The 22,355-nt window shown below is 41.2% G+C and overlaps 1 protein-coding gene across 1 annotated transcript in view; it reads right to left on the minus strand.

The window, feature by feature from the left end:
* Positions 1–22,355, minus strand: part of CHSY1 (chondroitin sulfate synthase 1) — a 69,698-nt gene that overhangs the window by 35,283 nt on the left and 12,060 nt on the right. The window contains exon 2 of the mRNA XM_059371679.1: positions 18,454–18,949. Coding sequence (XP_059227662.1) covers positions 18,454–18,949 — 496 coding nt within the window. The remainder of the gene's footprint in view (positions 1–18,453; positions 18,950–22,355) is intronic.

Here is a 22,355-nt window from a genome sequence, read left to right on the forward strand (position 1 = left end):
TACCAAATAAAAGCACATCAGCCTGGACTAACCATTAAGTAGGGTATAAAAACCTCCTCCTTGACCACTACACACCTATTAAAATGGCTAAATCCAGAACACTGACGACACCAAGTGCTTGAGAGCCTAAGAGTGGCAGAAACTCCCATTCATTGCTGGAGGGAAGGCAGCGCGGAAGAACCACTCTGGGAGAGGGCGGCAGCTTCTCACAAAGCTAAACACACTATTACCGTCCGTCCAGCAATCACAATTCCAAATATTTACCCAAACGACTAACAACGTATGCCCACACAAAATCACGCATGCAAATGTTTTATAGAAGCTTTATTCGTAATTGCCAAAACCAGAAGCAATCAAAATGTCCTGTGAGAGATGAACAGACCGTAGAACATCCAGGCAATGGAGTGTTATTGGGTAATAAAAAGAAATGAGTTATCAAGCCACAAAAGAGGTGGATGAAACTGAAATGCATACTCCTAATGAAAGAAGCCAGTCCAAAAAAAACTGCATACTGTATGATTCCAATCTTATGACATTCTGGAAAAAGCAAAGCTGCAGAGACAGTTAAAAGATCAGAGGCTGCCAAGGACTTACGAGGGTGGAAGGTGCAGGGGAGGAGCACTGAGAACCCTGGGATCTTGTAGTTCAGGGAAACTGTTCTGTATGACACGGTCATGAGGGGCACAGGACACTGTGGACACAGGGATGGACACGTTATACTGCACACAGTGTACACGAGAATGATGGGTACATACTGATCAAAACCCAGAGAATTTTATAGCACAAACAGTGAACCTTAACATAAACAATTTTTTTAAGTCATTTAAGAGGAGAGGGGACTCCAGGATGGAATGCAGCCAATGACAAAAGAAACTGTTCTACAAATGTATGAGACAATCACACCAAGGGGAGGGTGGGGGGGGGGGGAAGGTTGCTGACCTAAGTTTGGAAATGAGTAGAAACTAAGACTAAGGGAAAATGAAACTGTCCAAGAGCACTGTGTCTGATAAGGTTTCTCATGGGGACACATGTTAGATTCAGAAACCACTCTACATGAACACTGGGACTGAACAATTAACTAAAGGGATGGTGAGTGGAGACAGACAGGGTTCTCACTGCTCAAGCAGGAGATTACAGTAAAACAAAAGGAGGGGGCCGGAACACCCCATGTGCTGACGATCTGACCTAGAGACGTCGCATGCCTACTATGTAGATCCAGGAGATCACACTCAGAAATGGTTACACATTTGTGCATACACGTGGGCCAGTACACACACAAGCCTCCTGGCTCTGTCATACGAGTGGACCTAGAAGCAACTGACACCCCAACAGCAACAAGTACACCGAGTACCCAGATCTTGGTTTCTAGTGCCATTTTCCAATAGGAGAGTGGGCTCCTTGAAAAAAAGGGCTGATTCCAGGACTTCAGCAAAAAATTTACAAGATGAGCCTACAGTATCTTCTAGTGCCAGAGACTAAGGAAGTGCTCGAGAGAGGAAGGGAACAGGGGGAGGGGGAGAAGGGGAAGGAAAAGGTGGGGGGAATCTAACTGAAAGAATTCCCAATGGACAGGGTGGAGTAATTTTAGCAACCAAATTAAGTAATGTGTAACCTGAAATGCAAAATAAACATCTATGAGTCCTCACTGATACAAATGAACAGTTGAATAGATAAATGGGCAAGAACAGACAAATCTGTGCAGAATTCTAAATAATACATGTAGTCAGTCCAACCTCGGGTTGTGGGAGCATAACTCCTCACTCCTTAGTGTGGACTGTGCTTAATGCCTTCCTTCCAGAAGGCAAACTCGGGGAAGGGGAGGAGAGTTTTTACAGAGGAGAAACCTAACACTCCCTCAAACACTTGCCCTAACGTCAGCAGTGCTAAGTCGCCTTGACGGTATTATTCCTGATACGATGTGCAGAGAATGGCACTTCACCTCTGTGGTCTTCCTCTCAAACTCCATAACCCCAGTCTGATCACAAGAAAAGCGTCAGATAAATCCTAAAGAGGGACTTTTTACAAAATATCTAACCAGTATTCCTCAAAAATGTCAAGGTCATCAAAAACAAAGAAAGCAGAAGAAACGGTCACAGACCAGAGGGGTCCAAGGAGATGCAATGATTAAAATTTTTTAAAAAAAAGGACAGCAGGTATAGACTAAAAACATCTAAATAAAGTATGGCTTTTATCTTCATGATAAAGATATATAAATCCCAAACTCTCCCAAAGGCAAAGTTTATTTTAAAACAAAACAAACAAACCTAAATCTCTCTCTCCTCACTGTTCTGTAAACCACGCCAAACCTTAGCCCAGTGATTCTCAAAGTGTGGTTCCTGGACCAGCAGCATCAGAACGCCTGGCAACTTGTTAGAAATGCCAGTTTTTCAGGCCCTGCCCCAGATGGGCTGGATCGGGTCCAGGGATGGGGCTCAACAGCCTGTGTTTTAGCCCCTCAGGTGTCTCTGCTACATGGTAACGTATAATTATCTGCACAGAAGTTCTGATTTCTGATGGGTGGGACTTCAGAACCAGGTGAGGACAAACCAAGCACTAAGAATGGCCATTAGTGAATGCTTAGCATCTGTGAAGTACTTACCGCAACATGACTTAAGAAACACCCCCAACACTAGAGAAAGAGAGGGGTCTCCCTCGGGCCACAGCGACATGATGGGACTGTGGAGCCTCTGTCCTGCTCTCTCCAGGGGCTACATGTCTGGGTTACAGACTACTCATCTGAACAGCTGGAACACACCATTGCAAACCAGGCGGCTTAGAGCAACAGAAATTCACTCTCTCAACCTTCTGGAGGCTGCAAGTCTGAAATCCCACAGGGCCGTGTTCCCTCTAGGGAAGACTGCGCCCCTCACCTCTTCCTGCTTCTGATGGCTACTGGCTTTCTGGGCCTGTGGCCACAATGCTCTAGTTTCTGCCTATCTTCTCCTTGGTGTCCGTGTTATTTTTCTTTGCTTCTCTCTTATATGGACTCTAACAATGGCATTTAGGACCCAACTGGTTAACCTCATCTTAAAATTCTTAGTTTAAATCCATCTGCAAAGACCCTTTTTCTAAATAAGATAGTATTTACTAATTAAAGGGATCAGGATTTGGTATCTTTGGGTGGCCATTACTCAATCTACTACACATACTCTAAGTCAAGATGACATCAGTGGATTTCCCCTACAAAATTATAGCCGAGAATGAAGACTTCTAACCAAAGATCTGGCACTATTTTTCTTCCTAGAGGGATGGCCACAGAATACCACATAAAATCAACTCTGAATGCAGAATATTACCATCTTCTCTACTACCTAAAAATTCAATTATACCATTAATAAACACCTTCATCAAGGCCAGAGAATTCAGAGGACTTGTTTCAGAAGACTGATCAACCAGCATCTTTAAAGTAACTTTTGAGAAATTTTAAGACTATCTTAAAGATCTGAGAAACTGATCCAGGAGTATTTTCTCTGCTCCTGTCTTTTGCATTAAAAACTTCCTAAATCTAGGGACTGGAGAGCAAGCACTTTTTTTGTTGGTTCATGGGTTGAGGTCCACCACTTCAAACCCACTTAAACCAGTGGTTTCCAGCTAGACATTTACATTAGCTTGGCAAGGGTCTAACAAATCAAACTTACAGAGTACTATGGGGTCTAACTACTGCCCGCTGAAAATCATCTTAAACAGATGAATATACTGAAAATATCCTACCAAAGAAATGCATGAAGCATGGAAGTTTTCCCTTTGTCTAAAATTGTCAACAACTGAACGTTACTGGTTCTTTTCAAAGGACTCCTGGCAACACTTACAATAAAAAGGTAGAGTACAGTGCAGTCTGATACAGAAAAAGAAAACAGAATTGCATTAGAGTTAGATGGTAGGCTCTGCAGTTAGACTGCCTGGATTCAAATTCTGAATTGGGCACATTAGCATCTGTACAATCCAGGATGCATCCAACAACCTGTTTTCAGAGAAAAGAGTAACCAAGGCTTGGGAGAGCACAGTTTAGACACATTTAGACACAGCAAAAGTGCAGGATGTCCTTCAACCCTCATCCTCTCCAAAACCAAACTATTTACTACAAAGGCTTAACTGAATCGATGTTCAATTATAACTTTCTCCTGAAATTAACAGTAATTTCTGCCCTCCTGGTAAGTGCCCACTTGGAAACTTTATTAATCTACTGTAACTATTACAAAATGACTTAGATCACTTGGTAATCAGCAAGCTCTTTGTCTATTAGGAATTTTATATGTCAAAGATTATACCAGAAAGGCTACATCTCTGGTATATTTCTCTATCAGTTAGTTACAGATATGAAACAGCTGCTCGATGCATGCATCTCTATGGAGTGACTGGCTTATCTTTTTTCAAAATAAGCAAAACCATGCAGATTTAAATGAACGTACCAGAATGTCAAACTCCATGATAAATATAACCTCTGTATCACAGGGACACAAGCCCCACTGCTACTTACTCCAATCAAACAATATTCCAGCCTCTGCCCAACTGTGGCCCACCAGTCATCTGTGGCCCACCAGTCCTTGGCTCCCCCCCTGAGCTTTATCACTTTTAAGAAGTATTCCCAAGCATCAGTCATCAGGAGATTGAAAAGTCTGAATAGTGAGTGTTCAAATACTTTCAAGTTCAAACTAAGCTAATGTCAACCAAAGGTAAGGCCTTCCTCCTATTTCCTGGCCTCCCTGGCTCAGTCTCCTTTGCTGGATTCCTCTTCATCTCTGACTTCTAGCCCCTGGAAGCCCTGGGCTCAGCCCTAGACTTTTTCTCTATCTCCACTAACTCCCTCGGTGATGTCATTGCTCCTCTGGCTTTAAGTACCATGGAAATAAATGCAGCTGACTCGCACTGCTATCTCTAGCCTGAACTTCCTTGTCTTCCCCCATCCCTGTAACTCCATCCCTCTGACGGCTCAGGCAGCCTTCCTATCTCCCACATATCATTGCTCAACAAGTCGTATCAGCTCTACCTTGAAAACTCATCCACAGGCTAATCACTTCTCATCGCCTGCACCAGCTATCTCTCTCTCTGAGTTCCCAGAAGTGCTTGCTCACCAGTCTCCCTCCTCCCCACTCCTGCTCCCCTACAGGGTTCTCCACACACCAACCAGAGTGGTCCTTTTGAAACAGCTCCCTGGACTCCACTGTCCTAATCCCCTGGTGCCTGCCCAGCTTACTCAGCACAGAACCCAGGGCCTTCACTGGGGACAGGCCTTATAGGATCTGGCCCCTGCCACTTCTGTGCCCCAGCCACCCAGACTCCTTGCTGTCCTCATCACACACACCCATACACTTCCTGCCTCCAGGCCTTTGCATGCCCAGTTCCCTGTGCTAGAGATGATCGTCCCTGGTTCACTTACACTTTCCCAGCTGGGCTGGCACTCCCCAACCCCTCTAGCATTCTATCCCCTTACCATGCTGTATTTCTTCAGAGAGCTTAGTACCACCTCCAGTATACACTCGTCTCTTCTCACGTCCCCATAAAGAAGTAAATGCATCAAGGGAGCAAGCTTTGGGGCACCTGGGTGGCTCAGTCACTGAAGCGTCTGCTTCGGCTCGGGTCATGATCCCAGGGTTGTGGGACTGAGCCCCACATCAGGTTTCTTGCTCGGCAGGAGCCTGCTTTTCCCTCTCTTTCCCGCTAATGCTCTCTGTCACTATCTCTGTCACTGTCGCTCTATCTCAAATAAATAAATCTTAAAAAAAAGAAAGAAAGAAAGAAAGAAAGAAAGCTTTGTTGTGCTCACTGCTGTAGCCCGTGTCTAGAGTAGGGCCTGTCAGAGGGCAGGCATACAGGTGGCTCATTTAAGGAGTTAACCATTTAAAAAATTTAAGTGTTTTTATATCATTTGGGATACTTCGATTTCCATACCCATAACAACCAGAATTCTAAATTACTGCAGAATCAATTCATAATATAAAAAGTAAACAGGCATTCCTTTGGTGGTAAAAAACAAGAATGAACTCATCTTTCTGCCTTAAGTAAACCACATAATTATAAATAAAAGTCTTCAGTCATTAAATTGAATATTCTGTTGAAGGGGAAAGCAGGGGCTAACGTATACAAAAGGAAAAGTAGCACCTACAGTATTTTTCAAAAGCAAAGTCTTTGAAAATAAGTGCCAGACAGCAAAGAAAACAAGCTTGTACCGATTTCTTTATCCTCACAAGGGCTCACTGAGAGAAAACCCAGGAACAAAACATGATAGGGTTAACCATGATGACGTTAGTAAGAGCACTAGCATTAAATTGCTGAGTGAATGCTGAAAGATTCTTTTTAGCAGGGGAAAAGTTTTGCTGTCATGGTACCATTACAAATTTCTTACAGTAATAACACGGTACATTATAAGCCTGCTCAAATGATAAGCTCTTTATGAGGGTTAGAAGTCTGCAAACTCTCTCAAACAAAGACCTTTCTGTCTCGGATTTCCTAGAAGTCAATAAGCTAAAAATCACATCCTGCACAATATCCACTTAGACTCACAGAAGATCCAGTCTTCCGTGGCTTCACCCCGGTTCCCCAGGGCACCAAGCGGTCAACACCGTACACTCCACTTCTGTGTGTCCGATTAGATCATCTCTGGGGTCTAACTAATTTTTATTTTGAAATAATTTCAGGTTAATAGCAGAGCTGTAGAGAGAGAGATCCCATCTCTTGACCCAACTTCCTCTAATGTCAACATCTTCTGTAACTACACTCTACACTATGCATATTAAAACTAAGAAACTGACATTCGCATGCTATTAATTAAACCATAGGCTTTATTCAGATTTCATCAGTTTTTCCATGAATGCCTCTTCTCTTCCAATTCAGGACCCTGTAATGCTTTCAGCTGTCTTGTCTCCTCAGTCTCTGTCCATCTGTGACAGTCCCTCAGTCTTTCCTCGCTTTTCATGACCTCAGCACTTGGAAGGGCAATGGTCAGGTATTTTGTAGACATCTGACGTTTTCTCATGACCAGACTGGAGTTACGGCTTGGGGAGGACTAAGGCACAGGTGAAGAGCCGTCTCATCCCATCGCATTTGGGAGTACATGATATAAATATGACTACTTTAATACTGCTGATATCAAGTGGGTGTCTGCCAGGTTTTCTAGAAGTTACTATCCTTCCTATTCCCTACTCCATTCATTAAAAATGAGTACAGCCTACAGTCAAGGGGAGGGAAATTTAGCTCCACCACCAGGAGAGAAGATTATTCCAAACAACCTGTGAATGTTAAAACCACCACAATAATTAATAAAGACTTTGTAACTCCTTCTTTTTTTTTTTTTAACTGACATTTGTTTGATTAAACAAATCGCAAGTTATGGTTCAAGGCAAAAGCTGAGGATAAAGAAAAAAGGCAAGCTAAGGCTCAAGGAAGATTTATAACCAGACCAAATAAATAGACATTTGTTAAATCATCAATTGCAGAGACAAAAAAGATCTTCAAAAATATCATTTGGTTTTAGCTTTAAAGTGTTTTTCAGTTTAATCTCTGGCCAAAAGTTCTCTGTTTTCGTCATCACATCAAATAGAACTTCTTCCCTTGTCATTACTCAAGATTTACTGCTGACCAGCATTCAACCCTCATGGACTTTCATCCGGCTACACAACTCACTGCAATTAACATGGCTTAAAGAAGAGAAGAAAGGAAGAAAGATTATAAAGCATTAGTCTGTCAAACATATGAGGAGGGAGATGCCAAGTTTGCTTCCCTGCCCCCTGGACGAAGTCTCATACTGGAAAGACCACAGTCCAAACTCCCTTTTCTGTCTTCTCCACTACCAGGGCAATGCTCCGCATAGGACAGGAGCTAAATGAGATGCCAATTAACCAAAACATAACTCCAGTTTCTACCTAGTACCAAAGTGTCACTGGATCATAAGAAATGTTGCTGAGTATTCATGGCATCTATGGTTCTCAAAGACGAGCAGGAAGAACTATCAGAGAAGCCTAGATCGTTGGAATCTACCCATCAAGAGTCTGGTTCTCAGTTTGGGCCTGGAAACCTGCTCTACAGCAAACACCTCAAGTGATTCTTGTATAAACAGCTTCCCTTTGAAAAAGAGCAGCCTAGCAGAAGACCTTTGGACCATGTTAATGCTTGGAGTACACACTCACACTCACACACACACACATATTCCCATCACTAAGTCTGGAAAACTGACGTCCAACACACCCTCTTATGCCTGAAGGAGCTTCACCTCTGACTGTCTCTTCCTGACCCAGACCACATGGCTACCATCGGGTTCATTCTTGCCTCTGTTCCCTCACTGGTCACTCTGCCGGTGCCAGATGGTCTTACCGGTTCAGTTCAACAAGGACAATTAATTACTGGAATTAAAAATTTTACAAAGCTTTGTTGTTGCCATCCCTCAACCTCTTACAAATGTGAAGGGATACCATCCTCATTGTGCAGAACAGTCCAGAAATCCAGTCACTTTTAGAGACGGGGGTGACCCAGATAATGCAAGCCTCCTGTGCACTCTCCTCCCTACCCACCCATCCCAGTGGCTCCCCAGCCCTCCACACTGACCTGTGTTGCTCACACTATTCCACCCTGGTTTGCTGGTTTACTATTATGAGGTAGTACAGTATTTTTCATATACATTTGTCCACTTTCACATACTGATAGCAAGTCCTTAAAGCTCATTTTACTCTTATTACCTCAAAATGGCTCATACAGCACTATGAATACTAACGTGATTTAAAAAGTAGACTGTCAGTTTATCACAGGAAATGAGCTGATGACATATGTGATCTCAATCTTTCCAACTATACAGAAAATACTATTCAGCTATTAGCTTAAGATAAAGAAAATGATATACTGATCTCACCTCCTGATAACATGGCTAAGGAGCCCTCTCCTGTCAACTCAGTAACATGTCTAGCCGCAGCCTTATCACAAGAAAGGGGACTAACATGTGAAACCTAGAACATCTTTAACACATTCCTACCAAATTTGAACTTGGTGAAGACTGAGCCCTTTGCCTTTAGATCCACACCTCCTCCCTTGCAAGCACAAGACTCATAGCCCAAACAGAGAAACCACTTCAGAGATGTTGACGTACTTACGGACGGTTTTGTTTTGCCAGTTATTACAGGTCCAAAGCAACTAACTTCTCCATTTTCGGTCAACCTTGACTGGTTCTGTCAGAATATTCTTCTCTAAATTTTAAAAGCAAAAACCAAGGAGTCCAACACCCCAGTGTTCCTACAAGTCATATTCAAGTACCTGTTTATACAGGTCAAAACCTATGCAAAGTCCTCACGGAATGGGCTCTGAACAGCTTAGCTTTTCAGATACTTGAAGTATTTCATAAGCCCTCGCTCTGTGCCAAGCACTAGCTCGGATTAATATGCAGCATCTCAATATATCCTTGAAACGTTCCTACAAGGTAGGCAATTTCTTATGCCATTTTTGCAAGGAGGTAAGGGTCCAGAGAAGTTATGCAGCTTGTTGCCTGGGATCACACAGCTGGTGAAGAATGATGAATGATTTGTGGAGATTCAAAACCAGGCCTACTGTGTCCTAGGGCACGTCCTCACCACTCACTCCCGTTTTCCTCAACATGTGTGCCACCTGGCCTCATCTTAACACCTCTTGTCCCTTGCTCACCCTATTCCAACACTTGTCCCCTTGCTATGTCTTAAACATCTCACACATTACACTTTACTCTCTGTCCCTTTGCAGCTCAGCCCAGCCCAGCCCAGCCCCAACAGAATAGGAGAGAATAGGCCTCCTTTCTGAACTGTTGGGCCCTCAAATAGAAGAGTGTCTTGATCTTACCGGATGTTCAAAATTTATTTGAAAAATAAATACATATGAATATTCTGATTGGTTGAAAGTTTTTCTAATTTTTAAAGCACAATTCCCTGACTTCTTAAGCAGAAGATGAGGATATTCAGAGTGATTTATACAATTGGAAAAGGCAAATTTTAAGCTGTGAAGCTAAGGCTCCACTATTTTTTTTTTTAAGATTTTATTTATTTATTTGACAGACAGAGATTACAAGTAGGCAGAGAGGCAGTCAGAGAGAGGAGGAAGCAGGCTCCCTGCTGAGCAGACAGCCCGATGTGGGGCTCGATCCTAGGACCCCGGGATCATGACCTGAGCCAAAGGCAGAGGCTTTAACCCACTGAGCCACCCAGGCACCCTTGAGGCTCCATTACTGATGGTCATAGGTGACATCAATGAAAATGATGAAGTATAGACATCCAAAAATTCTCCCCCCCATAAAAGCAAAGAGAACATGGGCAAAAAACAGCTTCAGGCAACCTTTTCAGGACCTGGATATTAGCCAAAGGCTTAGAGTAACCCAGGAAGTGTTTATGCAAGAAAAACAGTGAAATTTTAGTAGGAATAGTGAATCCTGTGGCATTTTAACTTGCCCATTCCTCTTCCCTGTTGCCCAGAGCAATGTGGTAACCTTGAAAACCAACAGTCCACAATCATGGTGAAAGCCAGCAGCCTGACAGCCACTGGAAGGGGACAGAGCAAGACTGGAGCTCCTTCAAAGCCCCATTCCCAGAGAACTGTTATTATCTGACCTGCCTAGTGGTTTCTTAGAAGACCCTATTTATAAGGCTGTCTTTATTTGTCCTGATTCAGAGCCCTCCTTTTCCAAAAAAGCTGTTGGTGGGGAAGGGAGGAAATATTTGTTAAAAATGATCATAGGCAATTGTTGAATATCATGCTGACTCAGGAGGTGGCTAACAGTATGGGTAAAACACAGGCTAACCAAAAAGCTTAAAAAGAAAAGTCGGGGTATGGCATGCCCATAAGGGGCTTTGAAGAGTTTCAATATATTTGTGGGAACCTGTGCACATGCCCAGGGAAAATCAGAGAAGGCCCTAAGCTCTCACGTCTGGTTGACTGTGAGGCTCTGCACAAGCAAGAAGTGAGGCTGAGAGTTGAAAACTGCACAGTGAGCGTTGCAGGCAAGCACCAACAAGTACACAAAGCCCTTAACCAAAGACAGGGAGAGTTCTTAGTTCCAGGTCTCTGAGGACATCTTTGTCCAATCATTAGCTGACCACAAAGCAAACCAAGCAGATTTTAGTAGTTACACACACACACAAATACAGACTTTACAAAATTCCCGCCCCCCCAAAATCACTAACAAAATAACAGCCACATCATCAAACCCTGAGGAGGGGGCAGAATCTGATTTCCAGAGTTGCTATATTATTTTAAATGTCTTGTTTCCAACAAAAAATTATGAGACATACAAAGGGGGAGGGGAGCAGCCAATAAAGAAGTAGAAATTGTAAAAAAAAAAGAACCAAGTAGAAATTCTGGAGTTGAAAGTCACAATACTTGGAACAAAAAAGTCACAACAAATTTGAACTGGTGAAATAAAGGATTAGTAAACTTGAAGACAGGTCAGTTGAGATTATGCAGTCTGAAGGGAGAAAGAAAAAAGAATAAAGAAAAGAAAAATAAACAGAACCAAGCATATGCATATGGCAGTTGTATAATGAGAAGAACAATAAAGAGAAAAGGACAAAAACCTCTGAAGAAATAGCTGCTGAAAAATGACCAAATTTGATGAGAAACAATCCACACACCCAAGAAGCTCAATGAACTGCAAGTACAATAAGCTCAGAGAGCCACACCTTGACACATCGTAATCAAACCACTGAAAGCCACAGTCTCAAGAGCAACAAGAGAAGAGACTCTTCGCATATGAGAGATCCTCAGTGAGATGAACAACTGATTTCTCACCAGAAGCCATGGAAACCAGAGAGCTTCGATCCAAAGTGCTGAAAGAAAAAGACTGTCAACCAAGAATTCTCTACCAACAAAACCATCTTTCAAAAGTGAAGGAGAAATTAGCGCATTCCCAGATACAAAAAAAAAAAAAAAGAAAGAAAGAAAGAAAAAAAAAAACCTGAGAGAATCTGTTACAAGCAAACCTGTCCTATGAGAAATATTAAAGGAGGCTTTTTAGACTGAAAGGAAAGGACACATGACATTAACTCAAATACATGTGAATAAAGAGCCCAATAAGGAAAGCTACATAAGCAAACAGAAAATTTATAAAAATATTTATAAAAATTGGGATGCCTGGGTGGCTCAGTTGATTAAGCCGCTGCCTTCGGCTCAGGTCATGATCCCAGGGTCCTGGGATCGAGCCCCACGTCTGGCTCCCAGCTCAGTGGAGAAGTCTGCTTCTTCCTCTGCTCCTCCCCCCATCTCATTCATTCTCTCTCTCTCTAATAATTAAGTAAAATCTTAAAAACAAAGACACAAACATTGGTGCCTGGGTGGCTCAGTCAGTTAAACATCTGACTCTTGACTTCTGCTCAGGTCATGATCTCAGTGTCATGAGGTAGAGCTCTACATCGGATTTGGCGCTCAGTGCAGAGTCTGCTGGGGATTCCCTTTCTCCCTCTTCCTCTCCCTCTGCCCCTCCTTCCATGCACACACCTCTCTCTCTCTCTCTCTCACCAAAATAAAATCTTAAAAAAAAAAGACACAAACGGGCTAAAAGCAAAAGTACGAAAAAAGATAAAGCACATGATAGTAACTACAAGGTACTGAAATGGTTATACTATCAGACCAAATAAACTTCAAGACAAAAATTGTCACTGAAGACAAAGAAGGCGTTTTATAATGATAAAAGCACATATGCACCTAACAATAGAGCCCCAAAATACATGAAGCAAAAAACAACACAACTGAGAGGGAGAAACTGACAATCCAGAAGTATCAGAGACTTCACTATCCCACTTTCAATAATGGGTAGGACAAAGAGATGACCAGGGAAAAGGACAATTAACATACAAATCAACTAGACCAAAGAGACATCCGTAGAACACTCAAGAGTACAACACACTCTTCTCAAGTACACACACAACACTCTCCAGGGTAACCATATGTAGGTCATAAAAAGTCTCAATAAATTTAAAAGAACTGAAACAATACAACGTGTATGTTCTCCAACCATATGGAATGAAATTAAAAATCAATAACACAATGGTGGGTCTTAGACTTCTGTGCTGTTCACAGTCTCATTTCATCTTATTTTTCACATCTTCTTCACATCCTTCCCACTCACTGCTGATATAGTCTTTTATGGCAGCGCCCTTTTTGGATGACAATTTGCCCTTATGATCTATTAAGAGCTTGGAGACTGAACCCTCAAGCCAGAACAAAAGGCTCTGTATAAAACCCACACAGGAGCTTTGCCTCAAAGAACAACCAGTGACAGTGATCTGTATTTGGAGCATCTATTCTAGCTATTTAGGGCCCTGCCTGGTTCTCAGCCAGGTAAGGGTAACAAGCAGCCTAAAGGTGTGAAGAAGGCACCACTAGACACAAACCAGCTCCATGACAACCAGCAGCTGAAACATTATCCCTTCCATCATTAAAGGAAAAAATTCCCAGGCTTCTGATACAAAGATATTCAACATTCCTTTCTAAGCCAGTCAGACTAACAAAGAAAACCTTCTCTTTTTACATATTTTGCTCTAAACTCCCAGTTTCCCTTGATGATATGCCTTCCTTAAAAAGAACATCACTGATCTTACCCCTTCCCTGTACTGTTTTAAGATCACTATCACAGGGTTTTTACACGTTTACATTTTTCTCAACCATTTCATAAATATTTTAGTCTCCTCAATTAGATGACAGCCCTGAAAGAGAAAAAACGGCCATTTGTGTTTTGTGCTTTTGTAGTTTCCAACCTGTTTAGAAAGCCAGTACTGGGCTCACTAATGCTTGCTTAATGAATATTGGCTAACTCAGAGCATCACGCTGGTGTGTCTCCGTATATACTGGTGTATCCCAGACACCATAGTTGGGCCAAGATGACAATCCCTTCAGGTCTGGGTCGAGGAGTGCCGTGGGTAGAGGGTGGGTTAGCAGGAGCCCTATGGGGCCCCACATACCTCAGTGTGTGTATCATGATGTGAAAAAGGCCGGAAAACACTGGGTTAAGGGACTGATTAGAAACACTGCTGAAAAGAACTGAGAAGAGTTTGAATGTCCATTAAAAAAAAAAAAAAAAAAAAAGACGAAGATTCTTACGTAGCAACTGAAAATCGTAAGACTTGGGAGTGAAAACCAGCAAGATACGGATAGTAAGCAACACATGCGGGAGGATATATAGACTTTGTGGCTTTTATCTTCATATGGCACACCTGTTAAGGCTGCACCACCGTGGTGGACTCTGAGGGGAACCTGGTGGACAGAGATGAGGAAACTTGTCCTGATAAACTCTTTCAGCTTCTGAATTTTCAGCCATGTGATGGCATGAAATAAATCTTTTAAAGTTGCCAAATCTTCCTATGCCTAGCTCCCACTTTCATTACTAACAATTATTTTCTACTCGAAATACCTTCACCACTAGTCAAATGTTGAATTACAATTAAAAAAGTCAAGATCCGGTTGCTGGTTAGCTAGCCGTGTTCTGTTTAAGAAAATCCACTGAGCTCTACACTTACTGATGATCTGTGCACTTCTCCATAGGTATAATATACACTTCAATAAAAAGTCAAAAGAAAAATGAAAAGATTATTTAGATCAATTGTCTTTTTATTCCCTTATTAAAAGAGTTGTATGGTATTTCATTTATTTGCCTAAGTAAATTGTTTCAAATTTTTCAATAATTCCTCAAAGGTGGCTCAGTTGTTAAGCACCTGCCTTCAGCTCAGGTCATGGTCCTGGAGTTCTACAATCTCGCCACATCCCTGTTTCTCTGCTCAGCGAGGAGTCTGCTTCTCCCTCTCCTTCTGCTCCTTCCTCCACTCCTTTCTCTCACTTGTTCCCCCTTTCAAATAAATAAAATCTTGAAAAATAATAATAATAATAATAATACTTCTTCAAAAAATCCCATGTAACTTGAGTTGTAAGGCCGAGCCCACATGAGATAAGGGGGAACCAGGTTTGCCTGCTCCACTTTGCCAATACTGTTAACAGCCTCACCGCCCACATTCTCATTCTGGGCTGGGAGGTTTCAGTAAGCATTGAGGAGCATTACTAAAGATCACCTTACGGTAACACATTTTTTATTATGAAAATAAAGTATTTAAAGCCACTTATCGAAAATGCCGAAGTCACAAGGGATTAAGAAAGAGACTTGTGCAAAGGGTCAGGACTAATGGAGGCTTTAGAGCCATGACAACAATCAAATGCAATCCCTCGCCCTGGGCTGGGTCCTGTTATGTGGGACTGTACCTCATCAGCAGATAAAATCAGAGTATCAACACTAGGTTAAAGTTTCCATTTGTACTTATGGTTACATGAGAGCATTTCCCTATTCTTAGTCAAAATACATCAATGTTAGTTCAAGTTAAGAGCCACAATGTTTAGTTACTCTTAAATGAGGAACAGCCCTATGTCCCTGTACACAGGATTGGGGGGATACACTCAGGAACAGAGGGAAATGATAATGCAAGTGGTGTAAAATGTTAACAGGTTAATCTGAGCATAAGGCGTACAGATGTGCTTTGTGCTATTTTGTTTTTCTGTAAAATTAAAATTATTTCCAAATAAAGTTTTTTAAAGCCATATATTAATAAACACCAATAAAAATCAAAACAAGTCTATAAACAAGAATAAAAATCAAAACAAGCTTAGAAATGAATCTGGATTTTGATTGTAACAGTTGTTTCTTGTGAGTCATTTTAATTAAGTGTAATCCCAAGGCATTATTTCAAACTTGCAAAAAAAAAAAAAAATGTACACCCTCCATCTAGATTTGTAAGAGCTAAATAAGCACCTTCTGAGACCCAAAGCTTAACATAATAATCTTTCACGTAAGACTCCACCTCAATCATTTCTCATAATGTGAACCTTGATGGAGAAACTACATTTACAGGAAGTTTAATAAAAGTTCTCATCCACATGAGGGATTATTCTCGCCTGAGTGGTGAACACAATGATAAATCCTAATAATAACTTACGTTAAGAGGACTTAAAGCACTACCAAAACAAAAAGGCCTAAAGAAACTTAAGGTCTAATAAAATGGTACATGTGCCCACAAATGTAATTCTTAAAAAAAGAAAAAGATGAAGAACTGTACATAAAACACAAAACTTCCAATCTGCAGAAAAATATGTAGAAGACATTCCTGCCACCCAAGGAAGTGAAGGCTTTCTTACACAAGGCACAGAAAACACAAACCATACAGGAAAAGAAAGAAACTAGACTACACTTAAAATTCACAATTTGTATGCTGAGTATCACATTTAAAGTAAAAAGACAAGCCATATTCTGGGAGAAGATAATCTCCCATAAAAGGAGCTCACAGAAGGGCAGTACCTAGGAAAAGCTCTGTCATCATCAGACACTTAAACACAAGAAAAGCAGCAGGGACACCACCCCCACACTGCCCACAGGCCTCCACATTCCACTCCTCAGGGATACTAGGCAGGGATGGGGAACCACCCAGGGAGGGAGCTTCCTCCTCCACCAGATCCCTTTGCCAGGTGCTTCTGGTCAAAGAGGTGGCTCCCAGCATCCAGAAGGGACAATTTCCAGCATCCCAACTTCGGGCCCGAGAGAATTTTGGTTCTTACAAGATAATGGGGGAAAAAGTGCTGAACTATCTCTCAATCCCTGAAGCCCCCCAGGACAATACTTTCTAATGTCTTCGCACTAACACTAGGTTAGAGTTCTTGATAACAAGGTACTGGCTCTGCGGCTGTCTATCTAGCAGCACGTAAGATACAACAGCACTACAACACTAAGACAAGTATTTTATATATATATATAATTTATTAAACTTAAAAGTTTTGTAAGTAATAGGAAACATTTGTTGTCTAGGTAGAGATGTAGGTATTTTGAATGTTTAAGAAAAGTAGACTAATTGTTTTCATGTACCTTGAAATATCTGAGGGAATTTACATAGTGAAATTTGTAAACTGTGTAAGTGTTTAATGTAATTCTGCACTGCCAAAATGATAGAATAATTGAGTATTGAAGAAAGGACATGAGTAAAAGTCGTGCTTTTAATTTTAAAACAAATTACTGTATTTACAAGTAACTGTTGTACGTGACAGATTATAAGACAGGTATTTTTAAAAATTCTCTCTCAAAAGTAGGCCTATCCTCCACAATTCCCGCAGGAAGGCTAGGTTCTCAGAGATCAGAAATAGCATAAAACATCCCAAAATACACAAGGCACTACATGTTTTAACCATAATGAAACATGCTAAGGTTGTAACTACTAAACTAAGAATGGGGAAAATGCAGAAACACTGCCTTCTGTATTCTACTGGAAACTGCAAGACATCCCTAAAGAGGCTTCCTCGCTGCAAAAATTCATGACCACAGCGACCTCCCCCCTAGATCCAGTGACCAAACCTCCCTGCATGCAAGGTTGGGGGGAGACCCACAAAGATCAGAGGTTTCACTCCAATCACAGTTGAGATTTAAAATGTATCTTTTATAATTAGAAATGAACATGAAAACTACTTCCTGTCTTCTTGAAAATGTCCACTTCCCTAAGAGTTCAAATGAAAGAAACAGTTATTAGGAAACCTTTAATAGCGAGTCTGGGGGGGAGACAAGTACGGGCAAGAATACTCTTTCTTCACTCAAGCACTTTAGAAAATTAACTCATAACAAAAGCTAACAGTTTACATCAGAAAGTGTGCTTCTTTTTCTTGGGCAAAGGTCTAGAAGTTCCCTCTGTTCCTCACAACTATGGGTAGTTTATCAATCTAAACACAACACAACCTAAATAATTTTTTCCACTCTGACTAATATCAGATCCTGTAACTGCAGGCAAGAGTTGCACATCTGCCAATAAAAACAAAGAAAAGTCAAAAGCGAACTCATGTTCTCGAGAACATTTAAAGACAAAACCTCTACAAGTAGACTTCCTACCAAAAATTGCACTTGTGTGTCAAGATAACTCCGAGACTGCCCACCAACTATTCGGAAGAGAACAACCATATTGCAAACTTCCAGGTCACAAATATTGTCTAAAAAGTCAAGGTTTTAAATAAATGTAAAGTCAAATGCAATTGGCTTTTTTTTTTAAATCATTACTCATTTTTATGAATTCTAAACATGCTGAGTTTCAAAACTGTGTGGGTCAACATAAACAGAAAAGTCAGGCCTTCAGGAGAAGAGGGAAAGGGAACCTTGACACACTTAGAATCACACCGGCAGAATCAGAGGAAGTCAGATTAAATGAATGTTCTGGATAATCATAAAAATATTGCTGTTACCTACAGTAAACCATATCATTTCTTTGGGCTCCAAATGCCATTATTTATTCACTAAGGTATCAGGTCAAAGAATAGAAAGTATGTTCTAAAAATGAAGGATAAAAGATACAAAGAAGGAATTCAAATTTTAAAAACTTGGGTAAAAATGTATAATACCCTCATACCAACTCTGAGCCTTAAAGAAGATATCATCACTCATTTCCTAGGACTGGTTCAGAACTAATGATGAAATTAACAGATTTTTTTTTTTTTTTCTGTTCTTACCTCATAAGACCAGACACACTGCACCCCCGCAAACCTCCGGACACATCTTCCCACCTCCACGTCCTCGTGAGTAGTGTACATTTCCCGGAGACACTTTCCAATGTGTGGTACCATTCTCCGGAGAACCTCCCGGCTCATGATCACACCGGGCCCCCCCATGCAGAAGTTCTCACCGGGTTCCAGGGCAAGTTTCCCCATTTCTTCCGTGGTGCCCAGTCCTGTCTGCCCGAGAAAGAGGGGCTCACTGCTATTCAAACTCCTCAGAAAATTCTCCAGACGGTCTCCTTTGATGTACACGTCATCATCTGCTCTCATAAACCATTCATACTTGTCCAAGTAGTGGTCATGCATGTACTTGAGCATCATGAAAGACTTCTTCTGGGGTGGGTAGGAGTCGTCCACTCCCCGTAGTGGCACTATCGGGATTGGTATCGATGTGTCTGAACCCTCACTAGAGAAGAATTCGACTTTCCCAGGAATTGTCTTGGACCATGTTCTGGAATTAAAATAAGTATCAGTGAGAGAACAGTTTATTTCAAGCTTCTCATTTCCAGAAATTCACATATCTACTCATGCTGAATGACTGTGTGTTCAAAAGGAATGACAAAAAACTACTTGATCTGTTTGCCTCCCCTTGAAAGAAACCCAGGCTAAAGGGTATTGCAAAGCCAAAATTCATTTTCAAAAGAATTCCAACAAAAAAAACCGATAAAGTGTTCAAATAGTTCCAGGATAAATAAGTTTTAGCTGTGTCTGAAAACCAAATTGGCAGGGCACTGAGGTCTAGATCTCCCTGTAAATTTTCTGATATTTACCAAGCCCTTACCCACAAACTTCTCCACTCTGTAAGATAATCAAAAATCAAATTCCTTTTTTTCCTCTCTTCCCCTATGATCTTCTGGTTTTATTTCTTAAATTCCACATATGATAAAATCATATGATAACCGTCTTTCTCTAATTGATTTTTTTTTCGCTTAGATAGTAAAATAAGAAGAAATCAGAGAGGAAGACAAACCACAAGAGATTCTTAACTATAGAAAACAGACTGAGAATTGCTGCAGGGGAGGTGGGGTAACTGGGTGATGGGCATTAAGGAGGGCACTTGATGCAATGAGCACTGGGTGTTATATACAACTGATGAATCCTTACACTCTACCTCTAAAATTAATAATACACTACATGTTAACTAAATTGAATTTAAGTAAAATTAAATTAAAAAAAAAATCAAATTCTTCATTCAACAAAGCTTCTTTGAATGCACATCAAGTGCCAAGTCTGTGCAAAGTCAGGGTGATGCACAGTGAGCAAGCATAACACCGACGGCCAACTCACAGAGCTGTCATCAGGAGAGACAGACATTTATCAAGGCAGTCACACACCAATGGGCTTACTGGTATGAATTAAAACCAGCACCCTGAAAGAAAGGTGCACAGCCATGAAGAGCATACAGAAAGAACACAAAGTAGACATACAGTGCACAGATCGCTTCCCCAAGACCCAAGTGAACATCGAGGATGAGAAACAGGCCCAGGAAGTGGCACATGGGGACAGGGCAGGTTGCCACGAGGGGAGCAGGCCCCCTAGAGCTGGGGCCCCTCAACAGTACCAGCTACCGAAAGAATGGGGCAGACCAGACACGGATGAAAGCTGGGCTTCCCGCAGTCCTCAGGGGTGGAGGAGCCAGCTGAGGCCACCAGCAGAGAACTGCTACAGCCACCCAGACATGGTGTCATCAGGGCTAACTGTTCCACCCACTGCAGAAGGAAAAAGTCAGGACTCCTGCTGCTGAACAACTGATTTAAGGCCACCATGATACATCTGTCCCTGTGCCTTCTTTATACTAGAAGCAGTCCAGCTACAAAATACACTTACATAGACCACTTCTAGGAAAAACATCACAGTATGTGAATGAAGCAGTCAATATAGCCCTAATAAGATAAAAAAAAAAAAAAAGGACCCCTCCCAGGTGACTGTCTCCCCAATATGTTTTTATTTTACTTATCTGTTACACTTATATGTATTGTAGTGGTGAAAAGTGAACTTGACGAGTCAACAAAAATTACACATATCTTAAAAAGGGAGAGAAATAGTCAAAAAAGGTACACACCAAACCTCTGGTGAAGGGGTACAGAAGTAGGGAAATGAGAAGGATGGGGGAAGGGATAAAGAAAACTTTCTTTATTCTGTATCTCTCTAAATGGAGGAAACTTTTTATAAGCATAATATTACTTTTTTTGGAAAAAGTGTTAACTGTGATAAAATACACGTAACTTGAAATTTACCATCTTAACCATTTTTTAAGAGTAATGTTCAGTGGAGCATTAAACACATCCCCAACATACTTCAGCATCACCACCCTCTGCCTCCAGAACTTTTTCAGCTACAAAACTAAATTTCTAAAGCACAGTATTATTTTTGTAATTTTATAAACAATCTACAATGATGCACTTAAAAAGAAGTTACTGGTTTTTAAATTCAATTCCTAACCCAAATTGTAAGGAATACAAAATGACTTCAAACGAACTTTCTGTCAAACATGCTTCTCAAAAAATCTGAGGACTACACATACATCGTTTTTCATTAAAACTAGGATTCGACTATAAGATACACCACTGTTTTTTGTACCAGTAACAAAGAAAAAAGGTGACATTCTTAATCACATGATGCAACTGTAAAATGCATCCTGATTTCAGCGATGTTAAAATGTGGGGACAGGGAAATGTACATCTCAGAATGATGTTTAAGGGAAAAACATTACTGCTACTGTTAAAATAGTAGCAGTCTTAACAGTAGCAGTAATGTTTTTCCCTTTATGCCTATGGATTTAAAATGGACCTATAGAGTCTTAGGCCATTTACAAAATTCTTTAACAAAGAATTCGGCATATATGGACTCTAGATGCTGTCACAGGGACTGTACTGCATTTCCACAAATTTTCACATAAGCTCCTAAAAAAAGGGATGAAAAGTGAACGTGGCCGGAGCAAGGCAATTAATTAAAAAAGAAACCCACCCTTTCCATAAAGAGACAAGTCTCTTTCAAAAATGAGAATGAACTACAACCAACACAGAATGTACAATACCCTGAAGACCCCCTTCCGACGTGGTATCTAGAGGGCAGACGGCTTCCCAACCCCAGGAACTTGGTGACAATGAAGATGTACTAAGAGGACCCCCAACTGGTCAAGGAGCCCCGATTCCTTCCTTCAGTAGAAATGATTTTTGTTTGGCAGTCACAACAATTCTTTGAAAAAGTAATTAATTTCGATAGTTGGCACATAAAAGAAGTCAATACATCCTGCTCACTTGCATGAAAAAAGTGACTTAAAGTGTCACTTTCCATAAGACACACACTACTATCTACTACGATCCCTACACGCTGAAAAAGAGCCTGACTTACTCAAGCCACAACCAGAAAACAATTAAGAGGTAAAATTCACAGGCGTGATGGAGTTAAAATACACTACCATTCACAGTACTTCTGAAATTTAAGTTATAAACACTCTGCATTATCTCATAATCGATTATACATGAATAGTGAATAAAATCAACCTAACTTTAGCTTCCACCCCATTGCTTCTGAACTACAATGTGATTAATAAAACAGACCAAGTTCGAAATGTTAAGTGCAGAAGGAGCCAACCCCAGAAGCCATTAAGATACTAAAGCACCACGACATTACCGGAGACATGGGGAGGGTAAGACAATGTCTGCCTCCAAAGGAACCACCTCCTCAAGAGACAACACACAGGTTCAGAGCATGAGTTCTAGAATCAGGCTCCTGGGGTGAGAGTCCTGGCTCCACTTTGGGATAAGGCACAGTGTGCCTCCCCTTCCTTGTCTGTAAGCTGGGGATAATAACACTACCTGCCTCATAGGGTTGCTGTGAGGGCCAGTGGATTC

Source organism: Mustela nigripes, chromosome 13, assembly GCF_022355385.1.
Source record: "Mustela nigripes isolate SB6536 chromosome 13, MUSNIG.SB6536, whole genome shotgun sequence".
Classification (NCBI taxonomy): domain Eukaryota; kingdom Metazoa; phylum Chordata; class Mammalia; order Carnivora; family Mustelidae; genus Mustela; species Mustela nigripes.